The sequence below is a fragment of the Acanthochromis polyacanthus genome, chromosome 5, assembly GCF_021347895.1.
Source record: "Acanthochromis polyacanthus isolate Apoly-LR-REF ecotype Palm Island chromosome 5, KAUST_Apoly_ChrSc, whole genome shotgun sequence".
In the NCBI taxonomy this organism is placed as follows: Eukaryota; Metazoa; Chordata; class Actinopteri; family Pomacentridae; genus Acanthochromis; species Acanthochromis polyacanthus.
The window spans coordinates 7,332,731-7,350,801 of NC_067117.1; the positions used below are offsets into that span (position 1 = coordinate 7,332,731).

Sequence of the window (18,071 nt, forward strand, 5' to 3'; positions counted from 1 at the left end):
TGTGTCTCCAGTGGCCTCGCATGATGTCTGGCTGTGTTACCAGATGTTAGGAAGTCAAATTTGAGCTCTATAGCTACTTCACTGCTCTTTTTGCAAGTCTTGGCCCAGCTTCATGAAATACTTCCCCAGCCAGAACCAGGGAATATGTGCACAAAGGACTGAGAGCACAGTTGCATAAGACTGCATTATAAAAGTGTCCTGTCACAATCTGGCGACGGAAGAAACATGCTGCTTTGGCCTTTTGTAACGAGAAAAAAAATCAATTAGAACAGATGCATTTGCAGCTTGAAGATAAAGCCCATCAAACTGGAGACTGGTTCAAGTAAAATGTATTTAAATGTTGCAGCAAACAAATGTTCTGTGACACTGTATTTCATGATATTAACTATGATGTTCAGATAAAAACAGCCCCACTTTAAAAATTGCAAAGGGGCTTGTTAGTGGTTGGGACGGGGTTGTTTAAGGTTCCAGTGAGGTACCAGGACAGCCGGTTTCAATCATTTGTACTGACTGCCTTCGCACTTTGAAACGTTATGACACAGGAATTTACAATTTTGGAAAGTCATCATCTCAAAAATAAGTTTGTCCTGTGATGGTTGTCGAATGTGCAGTTTTGTGTATTTGACTGGCCTACGCAGTGCCTAGTTGGATGACACTGTACTGTTTTGCGGCGAAAGTTGAGCCGGCTTCCAAATTTTTTTACGTTATTTTGCAATCGATGCCTACTTGAAATGGCTTGGCGGTCGTGTTGTTTTTATTGCAGTGCTGTCTGAACATGGCCTATGACAGTTTCTTGAAGGTATCGGGGGGGGGATGGAAGCAAAGACAAATAACCAGAGGTAGAAATGAAAAGGTTTTCCATGACGCAACACAATCAGAATGTGTTAGACCTATTACAGTCAAATACGCAGCATACTGTACAAGACTTCTTCAAACAGTCCAAAGTTCATATGAAACTTCTTTTTTTTTTTTTTCTGTCCACGTGTCCTTTTTCTTCCAACAATTTACCAAGATCTTATTTTACAGCAAGTAGGCTGCAACTTAACTACAAGTCTTAGCTTGCTTTCTTGTTTGCGGTTCCTTCAGGTTCACAGTGTGAATATCTGGCCTGTAATTAAGAAAGAGCTTGTCATAAGTGCCCTCTGACCTTTTTGTTATTTTGATAGTTACACTAATTAGCAGCAACTGTGCTTGAAATCATTTATAATGATACGATGTCAGTGTTTTTACAAGATTTCGAAAGATCTCTTCATTATTTTCTTTTCTCTCTCTCACTTCCGACTGAATATTACTATTATTACGCTCATCTCTCTCATGTCTTAGTCTTTACATACTGTAAAACAAGCAGGCATTAGGTCATATATCTGCCTCAACCAAGGATGCATTTACAACAGAATATAATATTCAGCCATTTCTGTGTCAAAGTTTCAAGAAATTGTCCTTAAAGCAGCACATGATCAGTAACTGGGCCTAATTTCCAGTTTGCCGTCATTCAACGAAGGCTTGTGAAGTTTCTGCCTCAGGAAGTATCAAAGCATCGAAAGCCAGAGGTATTACAGTTACGAGATCCCAACTAAAAGGTAGCCATTGGCGCTTTCAGGTGAATTAGTCAGTGGCGCCTGTGATTGGTCGGGTCTCCTTGCTTAGGTTATGTCCTGCCAATCAGGTCGCTTGTGGGGCTTGCAGGTGTGAACGTCCACCACGTCCTCGCAGTCTTTGCACTCCACAGCGCAGCACCACTTGAACTTGCACTCGCATTTGGTGACACGTTTGACTCGCATGGTGTCGTAGCCTCGTCCGCAGCACATGACTTCGCAGCCGTCCGTGCCTCTCGAAGACTTGTTGCACACTCGGCCCGCTGTGCCCAGGTAGCCTGCCGAGAGACAAAACAAAGAGTAGTAAGGCTGCAGTTTTGATGTAAGAACGTTTATCTTGCTCCTTTTTCCAAAATGCTGGTCAGGATCTTTGTGGAGGGCTTGAGGGACAGGAAATATTGACCTTACTGCTAAGCTAATGGTTTTTTGCCAGAAGTAAATCTTGTGCAGCCAACGACTTTAACCAACCAATACATGGATATATGTATTATTTATATATATAATATAACTTTGTCAGTGCAATTTGGCTATCGTACATGCACAAACAGTTTTAGGTCACTGGAAACAGAAATTTTGGAAAACACCTTTTGTTTGCAGTGTTGATATGTGGAAAAACAGATATTTTGTGCTAAAGTACCACTGATCCTAATCTTCTAAAGAAGACATTTTATATGTCTATGCATAAATAAAGAGTTACTTTTTTACTAGGAAGAGAGGCATCAGAATCGGTGCACACACAAAATTCCCTTCTTTGTCGGTGTGCCATTGGTAGTAGTCTGCCCAGACACGGTATAGCTTTTTTCAGGCTTGTGATTGGCCAGTATGGCTTTAGGATTACAGTAATATCGGCACATGTTGGCTTGTCGTGATCTTGATGGAGTTTCAATTGTATTTTTGCATTTTTAGCATTCTCACATTGCTTTATTCTTGGCGATGGATTGAATACCCCTGTACTTGTGGACAAGTCCTGAGACAAATGCAGCTGATGAAAACAGAATGAGTTTGTTAATGACATTAATATGTCAATAGATGGTTTTTCAAATTATAATCATTTTAAAAAACTGCTTATTGGGTACAAATGAACTGCAAAACGACTGCCATGCTAGCAGCGTATCTCTAGAAATGGTGGTGCTGGTCTATGCTTGGTTGGTTCCATTCATGGTGCCCAGAGGATGAAATGCAGTGACTTGGCTTTTGGCTTCGGCTTCTAGTGCTACCATGATGCAGATATTTGTGATCCGAAGTTAAATGTATGTCATCTGTGAATTACAGTGCAATCTGATGCAAATATTCACACTCTCTGAATATACTGAGCCACTGACATTTCCTCTAGCGCCATTATCAGAGCCACATTTACAGTTGTTCTAACAGTTCAATGCTTTATTTTTTTCCCAACACTTTGGTTTTCTTTTCAAACAAAATCACTGCCTGGTCACATATCAGCTCAGTTTCATTTAGGAAAATCTCCAGCAATGACGTCGATGTCATTAGCAGCTAATGCTGGCAGTTGACTTCTCTGAACAGCATTGGATATGTTGATGCTGAAAACTGAAATGAAATATCACTTTTCCCACACTTTCCAGCAGGGTTTAGGCTTCCAGACAGACAGAACGGCCTCAGACCCAAACACAATTGTGTACATGTACTCAGGTGTAAAATCTAAGCCTAAGATCAGATGCCAGGTCTAAAAACAGTGCATCCCGAAGTAAAGAGAAAAGGATAAGAGGACATATTCCCCTCAGGCTCTCGGGAGTGCAGCTTAATACTGACCAAAGGAAGGATTTGAAAAATAAGCCTGCATGTATCCCTAGGCTGTGAATTCCTACACAATGGAGATTAGTGGTGAGGAGGGTCGTGGGCTTCTTTTAAGATCACCTTTTAACAAGGAAAGGCAGCCTTTCCTTTGAGTGAACACACCTTCATTACCCGTCAGTTGTCAAAGTGCAACCAAGCTAACTGCGGGGAGGATTGAAGGAGTCTGTGAAGTTCGTATCATCATGTCCCCTGCACATGCTATCTGGCCTAACCTATTAACAGTGAGGTAGGGAGCTCTTTCATGCTCTACTGAAAGGGTTGGATTGGAGGAGAGCAGTCAGAGCCTAACAAGGTAAAGAAAACATTAGGAATTAAAGGAGATGTTAAAGGTCAAATCACTGAACTTTAAACTATGCAGGAATGCAAACCTTCAGTGGACGAGTCTTGGATTCTCATAGATTTTTTTGTCAAACTAGCAAAGGGTCAACCATCTGTTTGTCTTGTCTCATAACAATATACTCATATGTCTTTATGGAAAATGTTTTACAGCAGCGTCATTTAGTTATTTACTACAAGCTTTAAAGTACTTCACTGACTTTATGAATGGAGATTTTTGATGTTTCCATGTCTTCATTATGAAATATCTAATGTATCATACTTTTTTTTTACTAGCATCTCTTTACAGATCATGAGATCATGGCTAAGTTTATTTGCTTAGTCTTTCGGTATTTAAGGGCCTCAAATTAAATGCAGCTTACTGACAGTGTATCACGGCTGCAGTCAGTTTAGAAAGCAATTTAGAACAATGAAGTCATTGCATTTTTTTTTTCAACAGAGTGCACTGATAAGTTGATATTTCAGATGTAAAGTGTTCCACTCAGTACCTATTGGAATCATTAAACAATTTCCTTTCAAAAAAAAAAAATTGTTAATAATATGCGTTATGTGCATGATATGTGCAATATATTCAAAACTGGCATATATATACATATGTATCATTGTGTTTAAGCCATAAACATTTCAAAACGTACACTACCATTCAAAAGTTTGGGGTTACTTAGAAATGTTCTTATTATTTGAAAGAAAAGCTTTTTTTTTTTTTTTCAATAAAGATAACATTGAATGAATCAGAAATACAGTCTAGACATATTTAATGTGGTAAATGACTATTCTAGCTGGAAACGGCTGATTTTTAATGGAATATCTCCATAGGGGTACAGAGGAACATTTGAAGAGTTCATTTGCAAAAACAGATAACTCCGTTTTAATTAATTTTCAGAAAACTTTTTATTTTATTGTTTACTTGAGATAATATCAATCAAACTGAAGTTGAGTGGATTTGACTCAGTAGAAAAATACATGACAAAATAGAGAAAAAATAAATTATTAGTGTTGTTATTATTATCTCAAGTAAACAATAAAAAATGAGTTTTCTGAAAATTTGTAAAACAGAGTTACCTGTTTTTGCAAATGAACTCTTCATTTCCAGCAACCATCACTCCTGTGTTCTAATGCTACATTGTGTTAGCTAATGGTGTTGAAAGGCTCATTGATGATTAGAAAACTGTTGTGCTGTTCTGTTAGCGCATGAATAAAAGTGTGAGTTTTCATGGAAAACATGAAATTGTCTGGGTGACCCCAAACTTGTAAGCATTGCCAAATGCCAAGAGAGATGCACAGGAAAATGTTAAGTATGTGATGTAGGTAAAGTAACCACTTGGCCAAGAGCTCAGTGTGTTAGAGTTTTTTTTTTTTTTTAGTTACTATGCACCCTTGTTTATCCACATACATCTTAACTATGGATATTAATGATCACTGTAAGACTCTATGAGTCTAATTTTCGCCCATTTTTTTTTTTCAATTATACTGGCAAAACCTAATTCTCCAGTCATCCACTCACCTGCTGCTCGGTCCATGAGACAGTAATCTGGAGAGTTCTCGACGTAAACTAGCTCATTCTTGGTGCTTCCCTTGAAATCCTTGTCAGCCACCATAAAGCCTGTCCCGTCCTGGTTCATGGTCACCTCGATGGCGGTGTTGTACTTCTTGCGTAGGTAGTCTCCGGTTCTCCTGAAGTCCGACATAGCCAGCCAACAGGTTCTCAGAGAACAGGAGCCGCTGACCCCGTGACACTTGCACTCCAGCTTCATAAAGCGCTTCACTGCCTGGAGCAGAGGTCAGAGGTGACAAGGTGTTAAGCCTGTGATGTTGCCCATGGCATGATGTAGGTTCCTGCAAGAGCAGTGGTTAGCTGAATGTTCATCACTCTGACTGGATCTTAATTTGTGTTCCTCCAGAGACTTTTAACGAGACAAGTATTAAATAGAAAGCTAAATTTACTGATGAAAGCATCTTCTATTCAGTTCTCATGTATTCCCATTTTGTTGCATCATCAGGTCATTTGTAGATTGCATTATTTATATCAATATATTGGTTGTAAAACAGTAAAGTTTCTGGAAAGTCAGTCAGTGCGATTGGAACCACAATATTTAGCTGATTAACTGACAAGAAAATCAAATTTAATCAGCAATAACTTTAACAATTATTTGTTTAAGCCATTTTTCAAGCAGAAAAGCCCAACATTAGATTATTCTGACTTCTCAAATAGCAAAATTTCCTTCTATTTACTTTGACTTCATTGCCAGTTAAATAACTTTGATACAAAATGTTTAAATTAAGTTTTAATAACTTCTGTTGAGGATTTTCAATGTTTTCAGATGTTTTAAAAATCAAATGATTAAAAAATAAATTGCATAATAATCAGAAGATTGATAACCATGATGGCCATAATCTGTAGCTGCATCACTGATTGTGGCATAAATTAGGAAAAAAAAAAAACCTGTTGGGTAAATTTTGTCTAATCATGTAAAATAAACACTTGACAGTTGTATTTAGTCTCGACAATGCTAGCTTTTCCTGGAGTTTTCGGTAACGCCTCAGTGTTTATCAGTGCAAAGAATTATTGCCATATATAATACAATTATATACTCTAACTCCATCTGCTGAAAGCTCTAGAAATAGCCCATAAAATACAGTATTTCTCCCAAAATGTATAGCAAGATTGTCCACTGTACAATGGTCTAAAACACTATAACTTAATAAAAACTGCATTTAAAAAAATCAAACAAGTCTTCCAGGATGGACTATATCATCCAAGCCTATAGGAAATATAATTATTTTTGATATTAAATTAATTGATGATATCTACTAATAAAGAGAGGTAAATGTTGCACTAATAAATTGACGTACATTTCACAATTTTGAATTTCAAAGTGGAAACCTAAAAATTGTCACAAGACTCTTTTCATGTTCTCTGTCTTTAAACATGACTGTACAGCAGCCGAGGGCTAACATTTGTATATTTATTCTTACAGGAGGCAAATTAACAGCGATCTTAAATACACAGTGACTTGACTGCACCACAGTGGTGCTTAAGCTCAAATATTATTGTCAGAACTGTTGCTGCTCACCATTCGACCACAGCGGTTGTTGTGCAGGTTCATCAGGGCTCGGGCATCTTTCACCATCTTCTCCCGAGCGTCTACGAAAGCTTTGGCAAATTTTATGCCGTAGTTGATGTTGTCGCTGCATCCGCCCCAGTCAAAGTTGCCCTTGTCGTCGCTTGCTTGCCCACGTTTGTTACCGTCGCAGTTGCAGATCTTAAGCTCCCCCTGGCTGCAGGCTCTGGTAATGGCGTAGACCACTCCTGCTGAAGAGATGGCGTACACAAACGCTGCCTCTCGGCTGCCTGGATGGACGAGAAAAATAGGTGCTGCGATTATATATCAGAAAATAATGCATTATTGTTGGACAAGAAACATATATTACATTACAGATTTATTACTCCGCCTAATGCTGTGGACTTATGCGACGATCGGCATATGTTTGTCTGTTGCAACATTACTCAAAAACAGAATAACGGATTTGGATGAAATTTTCAGGGAAGGTCAGAAATGACACAAGCACCAAGTGATTAGAGTTTGATATTGATGCGAACTGTAGTCTGGATCCACAGATTTGTGAAAGATTTCTGTATCATTACGAGATAGCGGCATGGCGCCACTGTAACTATGACAACAAGTGAACACATCAGCTGCTTGCTAACGATCACATTATTGAGATCCTACTACAAATCTACTGCTGCGGACTTATCAGGACTTATTTGTCGGAAATCATACAATGACTAAGCTGCCTTTGCTGAGTAATGTGCTCTCTGAGTGCTTTTCTTATTTTATGTGCGACAGCATTGTGAATGTTTTCTGAACACCATGACTAAGATTTGAGCTGATCTTCTAATGCCCAAGTTCACTGTATTACTGTTGGATAAAGCAACCTATTCCAGTATGTTCCTGACAGCAGGAGCACTGAAATCAGCCCATTTATGGTGGATGGTCCAGACAGAGGTAGCAGCATGTCAGCTATAACATCACAGTCCAGCCTACTCTCCTTTCACCTTTTAATTTGCACAGATGGCAGCTTTCTCAGTCACTGAGCTGTGTTTTCATTTCAGACGAGAGGAGATTTTGGGGGTTATTTGGTCTGGCTGTCCCACCCTCCTCCTGCTCTCATTCCTGCTCACGCAATGAAGCAGAACACAGGCGATATGTCAGGGAGTAAAGCTTTGTCTGGCTGCCAGAAACATCTACCCAAATATTTACATCTCCTATTACTGTTTATACATCACCAGTGTGGATCTCTCAATCTGCTACTTGTTTTCAGAGAACATCCACTTTCCCAATCTTCTCTCATTCCAGGGAAGAACACTTTCTATTTCTGTTTGTATTCCAGGGTAAAGTTGATTTAATAAGACACCTATTAATTCTCTGCTTATCTGGTAACAGAGGAGACATTTACGAGGATGATTAACTCGCGTGTCAGTGACATAAACAACCAGTGTCGCACAAAGAACCACACAGATAGAGACCCCCATTGGCGGCGCATGTGCAGACTCACTTCGCAGCATCACCCTGCCAAACACAGTGTGGTCTCGGTCCAGCGTGCTGCAGTTCCAGCGATGGTGTCTGAACTGATGCTGGCACTCTCTGATCCACTCTTTGGCTCCCTCGCTGATGGACTGCATCAGGTCCGGATGCTGCTGGCAGAGCTGCCGCTGCTTGTTCACGAGGCCAGGAATGTTGTCGCATATCACCCGAGCACCCAGCGCTCCAATGTACCTGCAGACACAGATCCAGCAAACGGTGATGACGATCGGTTGAAGGGAAGCGAGGCTGATTTCACATGTGAAGTTCAGTTTATTCATCTACCTGCTCAGCTAGTAAAAGTACTATGTCTACTGTGGATCTGAAAAAAATCTCTTCAAAGTGTTATCGCTAAATGGATTTAGCTTGGAATCTGCCTCCTCCAGTCAGACTGACACACAAAGTTGTGAGGATCTCCAGTGTTGAGCTGCTTTCGGAGAGGGTGGAGACCGACCCATCATAAAAGAAATACTGGTTGTTTCTATTCTCGTTTCATAGCTTTACAGTAGAAATGACACAAGCAGCAGAGAAAGAAGCTTGAAGCTTAGTTACACAGAGCGTAAGGACAGTAATGGAGTGCTACCCATGCAATAAAGTGACTGGCATGCCTCACTGCTGAAGTTTATGCTGTATGTACGTACAACCAAAACATCAGATCTGACTCATAAAACATAAAATATGGATGTAGCCCCCGAGGGTGAAAAAGGACGCTAACCTAAGGGAACCTGCATTCTTCCAACAGCCAGCAGGGGGCGACTCCTCTGGTTGAAAAGAAAAGTCAGATTGCGTAAAGGTTTATAAGAAAATTACTCTAATACTCCTCAGATGTTACCTCTGTAAAAATAAATAAATAAATAAAAATCATGGTCTCAGTCACTAGTTTTAAGATGTTTTTAATTCAGAAAAATCTTCCCTTTGTAAATTGTGGATTAATTTAGATGAAAATGGACGACAAAGCAGAGTGTTTTTTTGTTGTTGTTTTTTTTATGTGAGGCTGCCTTATGGCTCACTCCTGTATTGCCATGCATAGTGTCCTTGAGTTCTTATCAAAACAGTGACAACCAGGTTCCAAACTTGATACTTCACAATCACTATGTTCATCTCTTTACATACAGTCTATGGTAGCTTCAAAGGCTACACATTTCTAACAAAGTCTAGAGCTTCATCAGATATGGAGGGTGGAGCAAAATCTTTGGAGTAGTATTATGGATGATGTAGAGTGAGAAGTAAGGATATGTTGACGTCTGTTGTTTGGGTTTCTGTCTCTCACAAGTTCTCCAACGTGATGAAAGTGCTATATACTTGCATTGACGTGTAAAAATGTGAAGTTTCCATTTTGCAGAGGGTGTAAAATTTGGCCTATGAAGCCGGTGCAGAGAGATGTGATAAGTGAACCAAGTGAGCGAGCTGCTAGTTTCATAATTAGCGTACGATCGCAAGTGTAGTAGCAGGCTTCTCATCTAACATTCACGATACACATTTTTCTAAGATTTAATAAATAACAAGCAAATAGTTTCCCCAAAATATCCCATTTTCAGTTTAGTCGAGACTCTTGATTGGATTCCCCGTAGTTTTCCTTTTGTCCTCACATTCACACCCATTGTGTACTTCAGAAGCAGATATTCAGGATGCTGAAGAGATTATTAAATTCCACACGTTCAGTGAAAAGCCTTTGCTTCCTGCTTTTTTTTTTTTCAGCCATAATCCCTAACTTTGTAGCAACTCTTAAGAAGGTGGATCACATGCTGGTGGCATTGTGTCACTGGGGGGGGGTCTCCTATCAACAGGACATGAGGACAGTCATCTACAGTACAAGTCAGGCCTCCCAGATCAACCATATGATGGCACATTACCCCCTTCTCCTCCTTCTTCTTCTTCTGCCGCCCTCTCTAAGCCTACACGCTCTACTCTCCATCCGGATATCATTATAGTCCCTAATCGCAGCCACATTTGTGTCGCCCGGCCACCGAGACAGAAACAGACATAGCAGGCAGTTTCCACTCCTGTTATGGCTTTCCCAGTCCCGTTCTAGCTGCGACTATCTGCCTGAGCAGTAAAGCAGAACAGGAGCAGTACTTGTGTTTATTGTGTGGTGTACATACCGGCTGTGCCAAAAGACCCCTGACTGTCTCCAAGAGGACACACACTTAGAGGGAGCCAGAGAAGTGGGTCTTGTGCAGCAAGACACACGGCACCCATCTAAATGATCGCAGTGGTTAAGAATGCGGGCCCAAACAATACAAACCAGGGTGAAATAAGTATTAATCACACAAGCTTCTCCTGTTTGTCTTTCTCTTTTTCTCTGGAATATCTCAACAGTTTAATCACATAATAGATTTGCATAAGATAACGAGGGGATTATACAACAGCAAACAGACTCTCTTGGGAAATTAGGATTCATTATGTTATTTACAAAAGCTGCATTTTCAATCTAGATCCATTCAACTGTTACAGGGCGCCGGGCAATAATTCTGACATAAAGACAGAAAACACAGAAGCACTTCACCTCAGTTAGTTAAATAATAAGTGCACATCAAATGCATTTTCTGTTAAGTGGGACCTGAAGCAGCTATTCCAGGTGAGAGGGATTGGGGGGAGGCATATTTTTTTTTTCTTTTTCTTCTCATCTGAGCCTTTAAAACCTCAAGAGAAATCATCAAGGGGCATTTATTCATGCACCAACGCCTGCACCTGCCACTTACTCTGGGCAAGATGGATGGATAGGGGAGATCCCCCCCAACACCATTAATCTTCATAAACTTGTGACACATTTTGCCGTGCTGAACATTTCACTTTGTATTGATGTTTTTAAAAAAAAAAGAACATCAACGCACATTCAGAAAATTCCCACACAGAGGTAAATAAGATGAAAGTGTTCTAATCTTTTGTGGTTATCCTATTTTAGGTGTGTCGGGAAAATACTGAAATGAGACAGGACAGGTTATGCAGTCTATGTATTTTTCACAGGATAATTTTTCATCTTTACTCCAGGAAAATAATCCAGTTCAATAAATATGTAGAAGAAAAGGTGCAATGCAACAATACATGTACAAATGTACATTTAATTTACTGTAAACACATTTATAACAATATTTTAATTGTAAAATGTTGCTTCTGTGTTTGCCTGCAACTTCACTTTTCCAAATGTTGCATTAATATTTGACATATTTTAGCTGGTTAACTAATTCTTCGTGATCAACTTGAACAAAACATCAACAAAAGCTCTTCAAAGGTCTCACTCACCACCACGACGAATCCACTCTGGGTGTGAAAATGAGCAGGAGCAAAATAAAGCTGAAGTACAGTTTGGAGACGGGTTTGGAGTGATGGTGGCTTTTTGCCCCATTTCTCATCCCCATCGCCCTACTGCTGTCTGAGAAGCCCCGAGATTGCGTGAGACACAACATGCTTCTTCCATTCATGTGTTGGCAAAGGCTGCACAATCAGGTGTGAGAGTCCTTGACGACTGTCCGCCGTCCATCATCGGGTAACGAAAGGAAACTTCACATGGAGGAAAAAGTGTCTTTAAACTCCGTTTGCTGTCAAAACGCGACGCAGAGTCTCTCTCGGGACATCCATAATCTACACTGACTTTGGAATCTGCACTTAATTTGTGAGCTGAGTGAGTTCTTCGTCTCAGATTGACTCAATCGGATAGGAATTCACCTTTCCTCCTCAGCTGTTGCGCTCCGAATTGGAGATCGCTAAAGCTGCGAGAAGTTAAACTGTAAGATCCGAATTTTTTTTTTAAAAAGTAATGAAAATAATAATATTGATAATAGTAATAATAGAGCCGCATTAATCAGTCCAGTGGATAAAGTGTCTCTGAGGATGGCACAGACGCGGCGCTCACCTTTCCTCCAACAGCCGAGAATGAAGATGCGCACCGAAACGCGCAGCGCTGCGCTTCGCTCCGGTGCGTCAGCTGTCTGCGACCCCCTCCCCGCTCCTCACAGCCAAACCCCTTTGTCAGAAAACTACAGACAACGGTATGCAGACCTACAGACAGTAAGGAAGGAGACTGTGCTTGAAATCAGTCCCTGCCTGTGATGGCTGTTTGTTCCAAATCAAGGAAACTAGCTGTTTTGGGGGTTTTTTTTGGCCACTTTTGAACAGACACGCGCTTCAATTGCAATATTTCCAGTGATATTCCCACTGGGGCCGGGAGTGTGCATGCCCTCCAGCGATCTGAACATATTTTAAACCCGACAGCATTGCCACCACTTACAGGCATTATTTCACTGGGGTTTCTTGACTGCTCAAACACTGACTTTTAAAAGAGTCCATTAAGTGAACTGTCAGTTGTGTGTTTAACATTGTAAATGAAGGCAGACTCATCATTGGATCAGTCAACAATCGCTTGTAGAACTGAACCAAAAGGCCTCCTGTGACAGACACGTTCAATAATCTATGTACAAAATGTATTAATAGTGACTGAGAGTAATTAATGTAACTCTTCCTTTATGACCATTTTAGGAGTTGCAATGATGAGTGGATTGGTTAGGTAATAAACTTACCTAAACTCACCAACTACACTCAACAAAAATATAAACGCAACACTTTTGTTTTTGCTCCCATTTTTTATGAGATGAACTCAAAGATCTAAAACTTTTTCCACATACACAATATCTCCATTTCTCTCAAATATTGTTCACAAATCTGTCTTAATCTGTGATAGTGAGCGCTTCTCCTTTGCTGAGATAATCCATCCTACCTCACAGGTGTGCCATATCAAGATGCTGATTAGACACCATGATTAGTGCACAGGTGTGCCTTAGACTGCACACTCCTCTTCAATGGCTGTGCGAAGTTGCTGGATATTGGCAGGAACTGGTACACGCTGTGGTATACGCTGATCCAAAGCATCCCAAACATGCTCAATGGGTGACATGTATGGTGACTATGCTGGCCATGCAAGAACTGGGATGTTTTCAGCTTCCAATTACACGCTCCCTCAAATCTTGCCACATCTGTGGCATCGTGCTGTGTGATAAAACTGCACCTTTCAGAGTGTCCTTTTATTGTGGGCAGTCTAAAGCACACCTGTGCACTAATCATGGTGTCTAATCAGCATCTTGATATGGCACACCTGTGAGGTGGGATGGATTATCTCAGCAAAGGAGAAGTGCTCACTATCACAGATTAAGACAGATTTGTGAACAATATTTGAGAGAAATGGTGATATTGTGTATGTGGAAAAAGTTTTAGATCTTTGAGTTCATCTCATAAAAAATGGGAGCAAAAACAAAAGTGTTGCGTTTATATTTTTGTTGAGTGTATGTTAATTATTGGTTTTGGGATTTAAGTGTAAATTCTCAGATTTCAGCTTCTTGAATGTGAACGTTTGCTGGTTTCTTTCCTTCTTTATGACAGTAAGCTGAACAGATTTGTCAACTTGGACTTTGGAAACACTAATGGACATTTTAAAGGCCAAACAACTGAGTGATTCATCAAGAAAATAATTAACAATGAAAAGAATTGTTTGTTACTGTCCAACATTGTTATTTTAACCATTTAGTAGCTTTGAATAGAAAGTTTGTACGAATGTTAAGTCTGCTGCCTCTTTGTGTCATACAAGACAAAGTTTTGCTCTGGAAACTTCAGCAATGACTAGTCATGCATTTTTTTATTTTTTTTTTTACACATTATCAAACAGGAATTCGGTGTCCATAGAGATACAGCCTACTGTATAATCCTTCCTAGGGGGCATTGCATTGTTTCGTATGTCTGCTGACCCACTGGTCTCAATCCAATGCCCACGTAGGATTAAACGCATCAAAACACCACTGCTGCTGTGTGCAGCCCTCATAAACTGCCAGTTCAGAATGTTAAGTGCTTTGAGCCGAAGCTCGAGAAACATATTTAACGGACCCAGACAGAAGACTACACATAGACAAGAGAGGCACCCTTCACAAAAATGGTGGAGAAGAGAGAAAATTTGACGTATCTTGAAGAGGAAAATCACAATCTAAAATGACTGGACTAAAACACAGAGAGGCCAGAAGCTAGAAGAGTCTCGTCCAGTTTTTCCTGAAGGTGTGAAAAGTGGGACAACAAATGTTTGCCTTGTAGTTTATTGGCCAGACTTGCGTATCCTGCCCCAGGTTTGTAAATACAGCTCCATGTACAGTAAAGGTAGCCTCGTACATTTGCATGGTGGTTGACCTTCGACGTGACTTGGATTCAGTTCAAAGAGGTCTTACTGGCATGAAACTTTGAAGAAACTGTTTCCAAAGCATCAAGATGTAATTGTCTTAATACATGGATTTTAGTACATAATAACAGTAATTTGAACATTAATACAACCTTAAAACTGATATACACTACCAGTCAAAAATGTTTACAACATAATTCCATGTGTATTCTTTTGTAGTTGTGACATCTTCTGTATTAATCTACTAATAACTAAACAATAACCATTGAATGAGAAGGTGTGTCCAAATCTTTGACTGGTAGAGTATGTTTAATATTTATGAACAGTGCATCATTTGCAAGTTCCTGCCTGTCCCTCGGGTTAAGACACGCTGATACTCATTGGGCAATGGGATGCTCTGGCTCCTTCTCCTGTGAGTATTTTAATTTTGAGAAGTCAGTGTGCTATTTTAAATTTGAAACTACGGAGCTGAACTTGTAGGAGAAAGTGTATCAGTGACTACATATCCTGTTGTCAGGTGGTTGCCATGAGCTTTTCTGTCTTTTTCATTCATCAGTTTCTGGTCACTGAGCCTGGATTTAGTTTGGATCTGCCTCTGTTTTCTATCACCGACAGAGAAATTCTGCTAATTCATGATCCCGCTTTTAAGGTCCAGATATTATTTTGATCTACTTTGGCTTCTAGTCTCGTCGTTCCACTGTTCCAAATACGGTTCTTTACATTGTGTCGCCATTTGGTTTCCTCTGATTGGTGTGTGGAAAGCGGCGTTGTTGTGCGGTCAGTCTCAGTGACATCGGACTCTTTTCTTAACTTTGAAATGGAGAATCTCTCGTGCTGGATTTGAGGTGATTGTATAGAAATTATTGCTTTATTTAAATCCTTTTTTTTTTTTTAAGATTATCTGCTTAATTCTACTCTGCATGTATTTATTGGTGTTTTTCTGTGTTCATGTAAAACGTGTCTTCTGCATGTACAGGTTATGTTTGTTCTGACAGATTTATCTCATATCTGTCCTATGCTGTAATGTGTTCTTTCTCCAAGTTTGGTCTGGCACCCAGTTTAGTCCCTTACTGTTCAGAAAATGATTAATAACTTAATGAAGTCGCCTTCATGCCATGTGGCTCAGGGTGGGAGAGTAAAATATCCTCCTCTCAGTTCCAAGCACTTGAACCTCTTCTGTAATGTCTCCGGAGTGCATGTTTGTAGTTCAGCTCATATCAACAGTCCAGGTTTGTCTCATCGAGCCAACGTGGAAACATCTGACCCACCTCAAGGACATTTCTGGCGACTTCAGTGAGTCACTTGGAGCAGTGTGTGGCCAGCAGGTAGAGAAAGACTCAGACAAGACGCTATGTGTGTGCGGAGTGTGTGAGGTCATTTTAATCAGTGCAAATCCAGGGGTGTTAGTTGGGGATGTAAGTCAAGGTCAGTAACAATGCAGCTGCCTAAAAATACCACAGCACAGACAGCGGATGTAATAGTGTGTTTTGAATGTGAATGTGTGATGTTGGTCATCTGGGAATCCAGTGGGATTCTCAGTTATATTGTGTCTAATCAGGAAATTTAATTTTTTCTGAGACAAATATATACAATGTTGCATACTTCAAAATAAGTATTTAACTATTGCAAGGTTCAAATGTGTGAAAATCTTTCCTTCTCATTCTGTATCACAGACAGACACACTCAGCCCAGCTGTTTGTCCTTCAGTTATGTCATATCTGGATTTGGAGCCACACTCGGATCCTCATTACATGTGACCCTGTCTTTCTTTACCCCGGGGCAAGCTATAGATTTTACAGTGACAACTCTATAACAAATTGCTTTACAGAGAGCAGGTGATGGTGGCGATAACACTCATCATCCAGCCCTCCCTCTCCTTCTGTCTCGGTTTGAGCCAGCTCCAGCTGTGGTCTCCAAGAGGCTCAGTGTGGGGGTCTGAGCTCCTATTCTTGGCCCATCTCATGCCCTGGGCTAATTTTGGATGGAGAGAAGGGGACAAGAGCAAGAAAAGACAAAGAACAAGAGAATAAGGAAAGCGACTGGACTGCTACAAGATCTGATGAGTGCTTAGATAGCAATGATTGTTATGGATCCAGTGCAGACAGCAGTCATCACTAATGGAGACAGCTAGACAGGCACACTGTACTTTCCTGGAACAAGTCTTCAGTGAGAAGACTGTAAATTTGTGGTTTAACTCCTGACAGGCCCTGTGCTACCTCCTTGACCTCAGTTTCATCGTCTCATTCACACAATATGACACTGCAATCATGTGCCTCGTCTGCTGTTGTGATAAAGTGCAGCACTTAGGAGATCTGCCCAGGAGGTACATGTGGCTGCAGCGATCCTTTTCTAGTTCATTTATCCTTATATAGTGCTTTATCACAAGCACGTCTCACACATTCTCACACAGAAGAAAGCCAATAAACACTTTTTGTCCAATCCAGGACAAAAAAAATCAGCAGCTGCATACTAAAAAAGAAATATAATCTACTCCTCTGAGATTTATTCTGAAGAATAAAATGAAAATAATGACACCTATGACACCAAGATTCATTTTGGGTCACAACCCATAGCTAGAATAGAGGTTTTTGAAAAATGTAAGTTATGCAGCACAAAGACTGAAGTCAGACTTTGACTATTAAGTCAATTTTAATTCTGCTTCAAAGACTTTTCAGGTCACTCCATGCAACAGACTGAATTATTGGAAGTGCCAGTTGCCAGCAAAGAAACTGGAAGGTTATTGGGCCTTTTTTGCATTAACCCCTTGATGCCTATTGTTGCAAAATCGCAACATACCACTTTTATTCAGACTGCAGCCGAGATAGCATATCCATTCCCCCAATGCCGGTTTGTGCATATTCAATACGTACCTCGGAACCTTTTGCAAACATTGGTTTCTCGTAGGACCGCTCAGAGTGGAACCTAATTATTATATATCTGTTATTATTATTATTATTATTATTATTATTATTATTATTATTATTATTATTATTATTATATATATGTATCTATGTTATATGTCTAACAGATAAATTGACAATCTCCACTTATTTTAGCATCAGCTGGAAAGTTCAGGTGTCAAGGAGGTGAAAAATCAGTAGAGCTGCTCAACTCGGTTGCAATCTCATACCTAGCCTTACAAAAGTACCACTCAAGATGTTTGAGCACGTCACATAAGGCCTTAAAATACAGACATTGACGTCTTCACCCCAGTGTCTCCCTGCAGAGGATGACAGAGTCCAGTACAGAGCGGGCCGCCATGCTGGCAGTGACAGCAGCGAGGACGTGGCCCCTCACAGCTCATCAACCTGAGCCTGTGTTTATGGAGGCTGGGAAAGATGGGGCTTTGCTGGAGGACCAGGCATGCCTGTGCTGGATTTGGGATGCAGCTCTGCTGTCCGACACTGGAATGTTAATTAGGTGAGCTGAGCAAAAGAGAGGTGACCCGTCCCGTTAACCAGCCAACCCTTCCCCGACAACCAGGAGGGGAACTTAGCGTGTCGGAAAAGCCGAGTCAGCCGATGCTCAATGTCAGGCCACATTGACTGATTGAGTGACTGAGTGTCTGTGTGAGAGGCAGACACAACA

The 18,071-nt window shown here is 40.5% G+C and overlaps 1 protein-coding gene across 1 annotated transcript; it reads right to left on the reverse strand.

The window, feature by feature from the left end:
• Positions 1 to 312: 312 nt before the first annotated feature.
• On the reverse strand, positions 313 to 12,364 carry wnt2ba (wingless-type MMTV integration site family, member 2Ba). The gene is made up of 5 exons (XM_022201399.2): positions 11,573 to 12,364; positions 8,304 to 8,524; positions 6,821 to 7,098; positions 5,251 to 5,515; positions 313 to 1,873 (listed from the first exon to the last, which is right to left on the reverse strand). The coding sequence occupies exons 1-5, from the start codon at positions 11,749 to 11,751 to the stop codon at positions 1,644 to 1,646; spliced, it is 1,173 nt and encodes a 390-aa protein (XP_022057091.1). The 5' UTR covers positions 11,752 to 12,364; the 3' UTR covers positions 313 to 1,643.
• Between the last annotated feature and the right edge of the window lie 5,707 nt (positions 12,365 to 18,071).